The 13,083-nt window shown below is 40.8% G+C and overlaps 1 protein-coding gene across 7 annotated transcripts in view; it reads left to right on the forward strand.

Annotated features, from left to right (window-relative positions):
- The window catches only part of TLK2 (tousled like kinase 2), a 44,101-nt gene that overhangs the window by 24,493 nt on the left and 6,525 nt on the right, over window positions 1–13,083 (forward strand). For 6 of the 7 annotated variants that reach the window (XM_075171246.1, XM_075171245.1, XM_075171248.1 and 3 more), the window contains 8 exons: window positions 1,138–1,274; window positions 2,668–2,820; window positions 6,645–6,711; window positions 8,587–8,684; window positions 9,011–9,092; window positions 10,738–10,829; window positions 11,802–11,891; window positions 12,379–12,548. In XM_075171246.1, the coding sequence (XP_075027347.1) occupies window positions 1,138–1,274; window positions 2,668–2,820; window positions 6,645–6,711; window positions 8,587–8,684; window positions 9,011–9,092; window positions 10,738–10,829; window positions 11,802–11,891; window positions 12,379–12,548 (889 nt within the window). The remainder of the gene's footprint in view (window positions 1–1,137; window positions 1,275–2,667; window positions 2,821–6,644; window positions 6,712–8,586; window positions 8,685–9,010; window positions 9,093–10,737; window positions 10,830–11,801; window positions 11,892–12,378; window positions 12,549–13,083) is intronic. The other variant, XM_075171252.1, reaches the window with a different exon arrangement.

Here is a 13,083-nt window from a genome sequence, read left to right on the forward strand (position 1 = left end):
GAGCTCTAAATGCAGCAGGCATTACTTGATTTGGAAACTCGTACACCTGAAAAGCAACATTGTCCAACTCTGGCAATACAAGAGCAGTATCCCATTGTGCAGTGACATTGCCAGATATGCTCTGTGACATGGGCAAGTGATTTAGACCTTTCCTTCTTTCAAATGGCAAAGTTGGAGATCGTTGCCTTGTGTAACACTCGAAACAACACATTAAAGACACTGGGGAAAGTACCAGGCTGCTGTTTACCAGCATCCAACCTGCTTCAGTGTTGAAAGATTTCCAGATTTCCTGATGGTTAAACAATGTGGGGGTTTGATTGCTCTTTCACCTGTTGGCCAATTATGTCTATTGTTTGTGGGCACTGGATGGGCAAAACTACTAGGGTGGTGGCCAGTACGTGCAGTCTGTTTGAGTAGATTTTGTCACAGAGCTGATTGTTCTTGGCTGAATGGGACTCCCCTTTCTGGGAGGATTTGTAACTGGGCTAGGTGTTATGTAGACCTGGCATTCGGATAGGTGGTGTATAGCTCCAGTGAGGAGCCTTGCTGGTTCACCTTTAATCCTAACTGACTGAAACTTTGCTGCTCTCATCTCAGGCCTTGGAAATTTCCTCTCACTGGAAACACTCTGTGACGGACACCACCGCTAGTTTTTATGCATGTTGGTGACTTAACTGAGATTGTGTCACTTCTGGGAGTGGTGTGAGTCTAGGACTGAGCTGGCTGATCACCGTATCTTAGTGATTCAAGGTGTATTTTCTTTATCTGCTGTTTGAGTGAATAAGGGCCTGATCAGAGCCACATCTGGCATCTAGCTAAGCTACTGATACAAAGGGACAGTTTTGATCCTACTGCTAGACTGATTCCAACTGGTGACAGAATGGGTGAGCTGCCCAAGCAGTAATGGCGAAGGAAAGGTGAGGCTGAAATGTCAGAAAGGAGGCAGTCAAACAAATGCCTGTCAGACCAGTGTGAAGCACCAGCAATAATTTGGTCAATGATTTTTAGCTGGGTTTCAGATGAACAGTACTGAAACAATGAAAAGTGGTAAGAATTGGTAGTGATTTAAAACACAGGATAGCTCTTAGCTGCTGATTTATGGCTTATATTTTAACACGTGTTTTATTTTGTTTTTAGTCGAAACAGGAGAAGATGGCATGCAGAGATAAGAGCATGCAGGATCGATTGAGGCTAGGTCACTTCACTACGGTGCGGCACGGGGCGTCTTTCACCGAGCAGTGGACAGATGGCTATGCCTTCCAGAACCTCATCAAGTGAGGACAAACAGAGTTATCTTTAACTTCAGAGGCAGAGACGGGAAAACTAAGCAGTTGTGTGTGATGGCTTGCATGTCAAAATGTGAGAATGGTGTGACTGATGCATGAAAGGATCAGATAGAAACTTAGCTACTGACAATGGGGAACGTTTTCACATTGGAGTGAGAAATATGTTTCCACTTAAACCTCCAGAGACTTGAAACTGGAATCAAATTGTTTGAGTTGGCCTCTGCGTTGGAAAGCGGTAGGCTGCCCTGTTGGGTATTCTCAGTGCGCCTACCTGGCTGTGCAGTGCTTAGGGTGGAGAGGTGGACCAAATTCCCACGTGTATCTTGAGTCAATCAATTTGATTTGCATAGTTGCATATATTAGTCAAGGAAGGCTAATTAGCTCCTTTTCTTTTTTAAAGTAGAAAGTAGAGAAGCTTAAAAAAGAAAATCCATACTATTTAACTTTTTTTGCCTCCTGGTAACAGTGATCAAAGGGGCTGCAGAAACCTGGAAGTGAAGATCAGAGACACTTTTATGCAGGATGTTAATGGAAATATCCAGTAAATTCCCACCTGGCCTAGACCTTTAAGCAGGACTTGGCAAATTAATTGCATTAGAGAGCGCTCTGTGTGATCCTTTAAAATCATATCACTTCTCTGTAGTCTGATAGGGAGGTGCAGCTCTTGTTAGGCACAGATTAAGGACTTTATAATTCCTCCTTAGTTTGTGCTGTAAGACATGGAAGAAATATTTCTGGAATATTTACCTGCAGTCTCAGTCTCTTTTTAAAAGTGAATTAAGTATGTAAATGCTCAAGTCATTTAGACTGGAAATTTCAAGAGTGCTTTTATTACTGTAAAATGTTTTAAGATAGTATTTTTATCTTGGAGGAGAGACTGTTTTCTTAGTGAAATTAGGAATGGTGTTGGTTATATTTCAGAGAACTAAGGATAGTTTAACTCTGCCCTTGAAGTATAAGGGTACTTTCTCAGTCAGTGCCAGACTTCAGGAATAGTTTTAACAGGAAAGTCTGAGATTTAGAACAGAACCTTCTAGGAAAAAGTGTGTGGAAAGTTAGTGACTTACCATGGATCCCTGGGTTTTCCGTGAGGTTAGCAGCTCCTTGGTTTTGGATATCCTCTGCATGAATAAAACCTTTCACTTACTGAAAGGTTTCTGTGGCCCAGGAAAAGAATCCCCTTTTATGTAAAAATACCTTTAAAAAAATCTGAGTCATAACGTTTGGCACATCCTTCTTTTCTGTACAAAAATATTTTGTTACTAATCTTACAAATACAACTGAGCTGAAATTCGTTGCTCCGATCTGTTAAGAGCCGAAGACGACTGAGTACATACCATTAGTTATCTGCTTCATGTTTTTTCTACTCTCTCCTTTCCAGGCAACAGGAAAGGATAAATTCCCAGCGGGAAGAAATAGAAAGACAACGAAAAATGTTAGCAAAACGGAAGCCACCTGCAATGGGACAGACCCCTCCAGCAAGCAATGAGCAGAAGCAGCGCAAGAACAAGACCAATGGAGCAGAAAATGAAACGTAGGTTACGTGGCCTTCTTGGTGCACTGCAAAGCTGCATGCTTTGATTAGAGCACAAAATATCTACTGGGAAATGGAATCTTGCCCTTGCCTCTAGGCTTCACTCCATGCACAAATGAATATTGTGGAATTAGCCTGGCATTCAGCAACATCTGGCTGCAGTTCTAAATAGTTTTCATTGGAGTAAAACAAGGATCATTGCTGAGTCCAGATTTTGTATGAGCTTAACTTTTTTTGAATGCAATAACTTTTTCAGTATTCCTGTTTCTTCAAGTTTGAAAACTGGTGTCTGTCTTAAGTGTTGCAACTATAGATTGATCACTGTATGATATGTGGTGCATTTCTTTAAGGAAAAAAAAAATGTACACATTTAGAAGCCTTTATTTCCATGTACTTTCTGGTGAGGCTTTTCACACAATTAATTTGGTATACTGAAGAAAAAAGATGCTCTCTGTAAAGACAGTGTGTTAAGCATTGACCTGTATCTCCAAAGCAGTCCTTTGCAGATACCCGAGTCAGGGAAATGGAAAGGTAGTTGAAGTGCTACTCTTTCTTCTTACAGAAGATTTTTTTTTTTTTTTCCCCTCCTACCTCTTTTGAAGTTAGTGATGCTCTAAGAGTCCTGATATTCTTAGAGAGGAAAGCTGTGTCTCGCAAGAAATTTAGAACATTAATTTTTGGGAAGTTTTTGTGAGTTGGAGATACGTTAAGTCAGAGACTTTCCGCTACCTTCTACCAGTTTCCTTTACAGTCTTTATTTTATTGCTGTTGGCTAATACCATAACTCTCAATGACACTTTTCTTCTTGCACTATTAAATCTGCTGGGCATGACTTGACCTCAAAGTTCCCTGGAGCCCTTTGAATTCTTGGTCTTGATCTTTAAAAGTGCATGTGAAGCAAAAGCTCCCACTGCCTTTTGCAGTCTCAGCAGAGATGGCACATGACTGGGTGAATTGTGGAATTCAGGGTGCTCTCAGCAACCGGGGCGATGCCCCCAAATAGGATGCTGGTGCCTGCTGATCAGGTGTATTTTATTGGAGGGCACTGTGTGCTTTCTGCAAATAAGTAGCTTGAATAGAGACGTTTACCCCTCGTTCTGGCCAAGTGAGCTTAAAAACAGCTAAATAAAGTTTTAAAGACGTCCTTTTGCATTGCAGTGTTTGAGTTTGGAGAAGTAAATTGAATGTCTGTGCATGGATATTTTGAAACGTTGCTGTTCATTGTGGTAACTTGTCACTTCTAAGGGACAGGATGACACTTTCCCCATTTCTGTGGGGATGTTTTTCCCCAGCAGACTGGTGCAGCTGTAGTGTGGTTTATTCTGCAGACATGGCAGCACAGGTCTTGATGTGCCTGGAAATCGTGATAATGTCTGTGATACCTAGTTAGCTTCTGCCTGTGTTGTGAGCCTGCCTTGGCGTAGTCTACCTTTACCTGGGTTTGCTAGTAAGCCTTTTTGTGCTACCAGGTCTTTTTCTCTGTGTTTCTTGCTGGTTTATCATTCTTTGCTGATACATTTCAGGGTTTTATCTCTGTGGTTTAGAACAGCTTCTTGTGGCATTCTTGATAAAAAAAACTGCTTGCCGGTGTATGGATGTGGTTCACGTGGAGTGTTTTAGCTTATGAAAACATTGTATTTGCAAGTCAGCTGAAGCAACTGTATTGACTGACTACTTGCTTAATCATTGGTTATCCTGTAAATGCGTTTATTGGACCGATATGTATCAGGTACAAAATTTTCTGATTTTTGGAGGGAGGTTTTTTCTGTGTGGAATTCTTACAGAGGCTGTCTTTTAGGCAAGTTGAATATAAATGTTTCTGAAAGTTAAATGAGAAACGGACGCCAAATTCCTTCATTTGATTTTTGGTTCCTCTTTGGTTCATGGTTGTTGCTGTGTCTTAAAAAGGAGAGGAAGGTCCCATGATGGAAATTTAAACGCACGCTCTCCTGAAACTAGTTTCTAACCTGTGAATGAAAAAAAGATTTTCATTCAGGAAGATTAATCTGCTGGGGCTTTTTGAGGTTTGTTAGGGCAGCTTGGGCAGCCTTAGAGTGTTCAGCTGCACTAGAAGTAGTGTATTTCAAGCATGCTTCTGTGAAACAGGGCAGTGTTTGTCTTAGAGCCCCCTGGATTTTTGTAAGGCTTGCTGCTAACAGGCAGCTATTTTGGGCAATGTTAGCCTCGTGGTACTCGTTGCATCTGTTGCTTAATGAATAGACTGTTGGTGTTTAGCCCTGTATTTCATTTGTGCACAAGAATATGTGGAAAGCTTGTTGCTGGTTTATTCAATTGTCTTTTTATTCCTTATACAGCAACACCAATCAAAGACCTAAACTTTTGGGACGGTCTTTTAGATTAGCTGAATCTGATTAAAATTCAAGCTGTCGGGGAGGAGGGTGGGGGATGTGTGAATTAGCATGCTTTTATATGAAATGAGACAACATGTAAACATTTATGGTACCGGCTGTGTTTCGTATGTATCTTTAATTTGTAATAAGCAGTTCCTTATGGTCGAGATTCTTTCAGAGGGAACTTGGCTTGTGAGTTTTGCATTAAATCAGCTAACAACTGCTTTAGCACTTATTTCAACTATGCGGACCCTCTGCATTATCAGCAGTGGAGAGAAGTTGGGGCATTTCAAGATGAACACTTAATCAGCTGAAAACTACCTCATCTCAATTTACTGTACAGTGAGCCAAGGTCCCACGGCCCTGCACAGACACAGGACTCGGTCCCCTCTTGAAACTAGTTGTGATCTTGATGCTGTGGAGACCTCATACACAACGTTTGTACTAAGTACTTTGCAGAGCATAACTGCTGCAACAGGAATCCTCCTGGGAAACGCTTTGCACTTAATTTGGGTTCAAAAAAGACATTTATATGCTGCCACATGTGTATCTTGTTTACAAAGTAAACAGATGGCGTTGATATGGGCTTCATAGCTTTATGTTCACATGCGTGGTGCTTTTACCAAACTCCTTGATGGTAGTAGTGAGAAAATTAGTATAATGATTCATTTTTCTAACCTTAAAGATCTCAGCACATCATTGCATTTCACAAGTGATGGGATCTGTCATTATTTTAGTGTAAGGCTGTGCTTTGCCTCTGTCCTACGTGGCACGCTTTGGCTGTAAAAGACATCAAAAACATTATGAAACTTTTTTGATGAGCCACCTAGGATGGAAACTTTGCACGTCATTTACCATCAATAAATTGGGGGTTATTCCCCTTATCCCATTGCTTCTCCTAACTACACATGAGGTCAAAGGTATGGTGAGGTGAAGTAAATTCCCCAAGGTTTCCCTGGAAGCCACTTCACAGAGCCCAAGACAGGAAAAAGTTCTGAATCCCAGGTCATTACTCTGCAGTGGCTCTGTGGCCAGGTGTACTGCTAGTCCCGGAGTGAATAGCTGGATTGAATTATCCAGCATTTATTGCAAAGAAAAACTTGAAAACAAGTCAGTAAAGCAAACTTTAAATGGAAAAATAAGATGTGGAATACTTGTGCTTGAGTCTTCCATATTTAGATTATGGTTTAGCTGTTTTGTTAAAAGTCAGTCACTAGCCTAAATAGGTGTTATTACGGACTTGGATTTGAAAGTAATATGTGCTTTATCAAGGTTTAAGCTTTTGGTCTCCTTTAGATTGATTATTTTTTAAAAAAAAAAAAAAAAGATTGCAGAGTTTACCTAAAAGATTTCCTGCCAGCTGTTGACATACTCTGCATAGTTGTCACTTCCACTGGAGATGTGTATTCTGCAGACTGTCACTTTATCACATGCGTTGAAACCTAATGCATTGTATCTGTCTCTTCTATGCAGGTTAACATTAGCAGAATACCACGAACAGGAAGAAATCTTCAAACTCCGACTAGGTCATCTTAAAAAGGTAAGAACTAACTGCAGAAAAGGTTTTGAAGTAGGCTTTTGATTCAGTGTTCTATGAACAATAGCATTTCTCTGTAGAGGTCACTACTGTTTGATAACTGAGAGCTTTTTGTTGCTTGAAAGGGATGGCCAGGATTTTGTAATAATTTTTTCCAAGGCAGTGGTGTTCAGGAAAGATGCTCTTTGCTTCAATAAATAGATTTATGTGTCCTTACAGTTATGATTTCATGCAGGGAGTTCCACTGTTTTGATACATCTTATTCTGTCACTATGACCTGCCTAGTGCTGGGCTCTGTATGTGTCTAATACGGGGGAACATGAAGGAATGGATCCAGGGAAGAAAATTAGAAGAACACAACAAAAACTGCAACCATCTTTCCCATTTCTTTGCAATATCGAGTAACCAGCACCATCGGTAACAGTCCAATAAAATCTCTTGGGCTTTTGGAAACTAGTTCTGTTTAGGTGGTTGCAATGCACGTTTGTTTTCAAATACATTGGCTTCGGTAGGAACTGTACCTGCAAGTGAGATTAGATAAGATGTTGGTTACCTTTCAAGTGATTGCAATAACTTATAAATAAGTTTTCTGGGACACTTCAACAGATGAAGTACTGAAAAAAAAGAGATGTCTTCTGCCATTTCCTGGTTAGCTGTGATCCCTGCCAAGACCAAAGAGTTTTCTTTCCCGTATGAAACAAAGAGGAAGCATGCTAATGCATTGCTGGAGTACCCCTTCTTTTCTCAGGTGGTGGCTGAGCTCTAAACTTAGCTTTTCCTGTAACCTTGACACACAAGTTCGGTGCAAGGCCTCATTAATGCTACTGTACTCCTTGTTATTTTCAGTGGCGAGGGAAAGTTAATGCACACATGGAATCCACTGGCACTCTGCCCATTGTGTTTTATTGACCTGTGAGCCAAGATAAGTGATACGGGCAGGAATATGCTGAAGGCATGCTTGCTCTACAGCTTCCGCATTGCTAGAGTGGATTAATTGCAGGTCCATCTATGCTGGCATGTAGTGTGCCAGCCTGGAACAGAGGAATCCATTTGGAAATGGACCTTAATGGAAAATGAAGTAATGTTCTCGGATCGTGGCATTGTCTGAAGCTGTGCTTATCCTTCTCCACTTTTGGAAACTGGCTCATTCTTTGTGCCTAAAAATAGAACAAGTTGAGAAGGGAAGGAACAGAGTCCCAAGACAAATGGGTAGCTATGTCCCTTGAGTCATATATACCAAATAATACTGCTCAAGGCACACGTTTTAATTGAGGTTTGCAACCCTGTCCACAGTGATGTAAATTCTAGTGTCGTGTTTGAGGGCACAAGAACTTCAAACTCTATGAACAGTATATCAAAACTTCCACATGGCACTAAGTTACACTCTGTCCTGTTGTACCGCTTGCTGCTAATAGGACCGCATGTTGTCCTTTCCCATTCTCCATCCTCTCCGGAGGCTGCCCCATCCCCGTGTGGCATCATGACATCCCTGTTCCTTACTTCTGAGGGCTGTCCTCTTTCTCAGCAAAGTCTGAGTTCCTACAAAAACAGCTGTATAGCACTTAATCAGGGAAGGAGCAGGACCAGTGCTACAACGCTTCTTAGTTACAGAAAACGTTAAAAGCAAGAAGGCGTAAAGATATGCCTGCTCCTGTCTGTGTGTAGGTGTAAACAAAACTGCCCAGTCAGTTTTCATTCCTGTCACCTTCCACCTGACTCTTACTGACTATGACCATCTCTTTAATCTCCCAAACAAGTTATTTACCAATAACTACTTCACGAGTGGAAGTACATTTTTGTTTCCATAAACCAGGCGGAAATGCTAACTGCACTATCTTACACAGTGTTGTGTTTTCCTTTTGGTTTTCCCTTGTGCAGGAAGAAGCAGAGATCCAGGCAGAGTTGGAACGGCTAGAGAGGGTTAGAAATCTACATATCAGGGAATTGAAAAGGATACACAATGAAGATAATTCACAGTAAGCACATGGGATTCAGGGACAAGAACGTATAACAATTTTTTATTTGTCCCCTTCATAATGGGAAACAATCTTTTTTAAATTGGCATGGTGATATAAGTTCATGTGAGACAAAGGCTTCCAAGTGCATCAAGGTACCATTATATAGTCTTTCATCAGTGCAAAGTGATCAAATAGTATCAAATCTGTCAGTCGTTAACACAGTTTTAATATTTTTCTGTCTTAATATAAAAATGTTGTTTCTAAGCTGTGTAGTAACTGTAATTTATTGTGCAGTAGATTGCATTATTTCTGTCAGTGTTCTTAAACTGTGTCTTTCTCGCCAGATTTAAAGACCATCCAACGCTAAATGATAGATATTTGTTGCTACATCTTCTGGGTAGAGGCGGCTTCAGTGAAGTGTATAAGGTAAAGTGGCAATCTGTGGTGTAATCTGAATCTGCAGTGAAATACTTCAGTAAGCAGAATTTTTACGCTTGTTTTCTCAATGGTGTGTGTGGTCGTGGAGGGAAGAAGGGAGGACAAAGCCCATGTTGCATCTGGCTTGCATTAGACAGCAGGCTTGAGACTTTTAGGTTCTGCCCTTGTCCTCAGAGGTCAGGTTTCCTGCAAATGTATGTTTCAAGAAAATGTTGCACCAAGTCTGCAAGTTTTGTCAGGACAGAGAAACAAACCACTTGTTTCTTCAAGTGCTACACACAAATACCTTCAGTAGCGAAGTTTTATTGAGTATGGCATAGCAAGTCTGAACTTCACTCCCATAATAAGAGCAAAGCCTTCGTTTCCTGGGGGTGGAAAGCTTTTTTCTTGTGTCTTCGTTTTACGCTCTGAAGTAGCAGACTGTGTGTGTCTGGGGACTTCCTTGGAACTGAGGATTACTTGTGTGTCAGCACTCTTGCATGGCCAAGACCTGTGATACTTTGGTGCTTGCTACTTGACTATTATGCTTAGAGCCTCTTCAGTTCTAAGTATTCCGCATCTGTACCCAGTAGTTCTTAATTCATGTTGAATTTGGCTAGAATGAAAATAACTATGCCAATGCAAATATTGGAAACTTCACGGTGATTTATTATTTTGATGCAGTACAACAATAGATATCTAAACCAGGGGGGCTAGACTGCTCAGGTAGTGAAAAAAGAGTGTGAGGTACATGTAAGTACTCTGAATTGCTCTTTGGAGGCTTTGCTGACTAAGTAGAAAGCCTTGACTCCACAGATGAAAGCAAGAGGGTATGAATGCTTCATATCAGACCGCGCTTAAGAGTTGTAGCTATATTATTAAAACAAAGAAATGCTTAGCCCTTCTTCTCCAGGGTCTTGGCCAATCTATTAAGCATTAGGAGTTAAGTATACAACTTTTGAGATGGACACAGTTTATCCTTGTCTGCTTACAATAAGATTTTGCCCTGTCCTATAAGTTATTAGCTGTTGCTGCTCTCAGACGAGGTAAAAGATTTCTGCATTTCTCCAGGAGCACAATTCCAGTGGTCCATTCTTTAAAGATTGCCTAAATAGCAAGAAACTGGAGGGAAAAAACACAGCACAAGATTTACACAGTTCTGCCATTCAATTTTCCAGCTTCTAAATAAGCTGAAACATTTTGCTCCAAGATGGAGAGCTGAGCTACCAGTGTGAAACAGAGTATTAAAAATCCTCTGTATGTTTTGGGTTTTTTCAACTGAGTGTAGAAAATGAATTAGGTGGCTTGGGGGAATAATGGCAGGGTCTTTCCCAGTGTGATTAACTGACTATATTTTGGTAATTTGGCCTTTCTGATCCCATTGTAGCTCTGGTGGTAAAATGTCAGAATAAATGCGGCATTAGTTAGATCCCATAGGGAAGGTCAGATCAAAGCACAGAATATTCAATTGTTTTCAGAGTTGCTTGGTTTCATTAGTGAAGCTAATTACATCAAAATGTGGGTTTGCTCTTCACTCAGTATGTCGTAATGCTGATTTCCTGGGTGGGGATATTGGTTTGTTAGAGCTTGTCTGCTTTTGCAGTATTAACTCGAAGTTGTGATTCCTACTGATTTTCAGCTCTTCTCCCTGCAGGCATTTGATTTAACAGAACAGAGATATGTAGCTGTGAAAATACACCAGTTAAATAAAAACTGGAGAGATGAGAAGAAAGAAAACTATCACAAGTAAGTAAGGCTGTAAAGCAGACAGCCATATTTCCAAACTCCTCCTGTATTTGGTTATCCAGTGCCTGTGAACAGGCTGCCATTATTTGTGTGTGTTTTGCCACATTTCAAAAGCCACTCTCTATCCCAGTAGCTACTTGCAAAAGTTATGGTCAGATTAGGAAGGTTTTAAACGTGCGCGCGCACACACACGGAGTTTTGTGTAAGCACAATGTTTTAAATGTTTTTAATGTTTATACCAGTAGCACTCTATGAAGAAAGCGTTAAAGCAGCTTCTCGTCTGTGAAAAGTCTAAGTTCTGCTCTTGTGGGAAGCAGTTGTTCATGCCCATCTTCCAGGTACACACCTGCACTGTGCTCCCTGAAAGCCTTCCCCTTCCCTTTGTTTCCTTGAATACTTAATCCTTTCACAGATGATCAGAACTATACATATGTCATGGCCTAGAAGGGAGGTACAGGAAGCCTTTTGGTGTTGGTAACACTTGCTCCCTAATGCCGTGGATTAGATAAGCTCTGCAGAATGGCAGCCAAGCCTTCTCAACAGAGCTTCAAAGGTAAAGCTGGGATCTTAATTCCCCGACAAGTCACTGGGACAAACTAAGCTGAATTTGAAGCGTGGAAGTTGGGCTGTTGAACATCATGGAATTTTTCTAGAACTTGCTGATTTTTGTATTCAGCTATCTTGGATCCCTTAACAATTTATTATGAGGTTATTCTATTTTGGCAAGCAGTACCATTAATCAAGATTAGTTATTTTGTAGTATTGCCAGCGTTTGAGATGCACTCAGATTCTGTGGTTCTCAAGAACTGTTCTGCGCGGTTCCTTGTTTGCTTGCCTTTTCTTAAGCTGTCTGAATAATGTGCATGGGTTTGATTGAAGTTGGACTGCTGTGTGGTATGTCTGGGTTCGCTATCTGCAGAACTTAGAATTAAGTCACTTGTATGACTAATGCTCAGACTTCTCTATTTTCAGACATGCGTGTAGAGAGTACAGAATTCACAAAGAACTGGATCATCCTCGAATAGTTAAGCTATATGACTACTTTTCGCTGGATACTGACTCGTAAGTTATGTTGCTGTGTACTTTGACTTGGTTTGACCCATTCACTACAGACAAAGTATTTGGTCTCTTAAAACTTTCCAGGAGAGTCCAGAAAATATCCACACCAATGTTACAGACTGTACTGCAGAGATATCTGAGGCAGTTTCAACATACATTGGTTTTCTAGAGACACTAGCTCACAAACCAGTATGCCGTACTACGTCAGATGTGGTGCGTTACTGGTAAATGCTACTCTTTGTTGGCCTGGGCAAATGCCCCAGCTGATACAGCTTTCCGCTTCTAGATCTAGCGCTTAATGGGGGATCTCTGACCTTTGTACTATTGAGCATTGAGGACTGTGCTCCTGGTAGCTTATTTTTAGAAAGGTATTAATAGGCTTTTAATTTAATATATTGACCAAATAGGTGAGTCTTACAGACAAGCAATAACAAAGTGTTCTGGTTTCTATCAGGTGCCTTAATTACAACAACTACTGTTTTGCCTTCAGGTTTTGTACAGTGTTAGAGTACTGTGAGGGAAATGATCTGGACTTCTACCTGAAACAGCACAAGTTAATGTCGGAGAAAGAGGCGCGATCCATTATCATGCAGATTGTGAATGCTTTAAAATACTTAAATGAAATCAAACCTCCCATCATACACTATGACCTTAAACCAGGTATGCTGTGCTGCTAGCTGACGTGCTTAAGGATGCTAACTAAAGGTAATGGGTTATAAGTAACATGGGAAAGTTTACTTTGGTCAAACAGCAAAAAGGAGACAGGGCTGTCTGGGAAAACTAACTTGCAGCAAGAAAAAAACTAAAATGCATAGAACATGCTGTGAAAAGGGTATTGTCTCCCAGAATTGCAACATAAAACAAGGAAGTAACATTCCAGAAAAAGTAGCCTCCTTGTTCAGAACGAGCCCTTGAACCACCAAGTGCCTGTGCTTGGTTTCTTAATGTCCTGCTTGTATTCTGCTGTTGAGAGCTTCTGTTATTGCTTCATAAAGGTTCCCATAATTACTAGTGTGTTTCATGTTCCCATTCTTCTGGCTTATTCTTTCTGTAATCATCTGCCTGAAAATTTGGTGGCAGAAACTAACTTGAAAGTGTTTGTTTTTTCATACCGCGTGGCAGCTCACAAAGCGGAGGACATACAGTCAAACTGTGTTTGCTCAGCTCTGCCTTTGAATTCAGTAACATCTGCCAT

This window comes from Calonectris borealis, chromosome 22 (genome assembly GCF_964195595.1).
Source record: "Calonectris borealis chromosome 22, bCalBor7.hap1.2, whole genome shotgun sequence".
Lineage (NCBI taxonomy): Eukaryota > Metazoa > Chordata > Aves > Procellariiformes > Procellariidae > Calonectris > Calonectris borealis.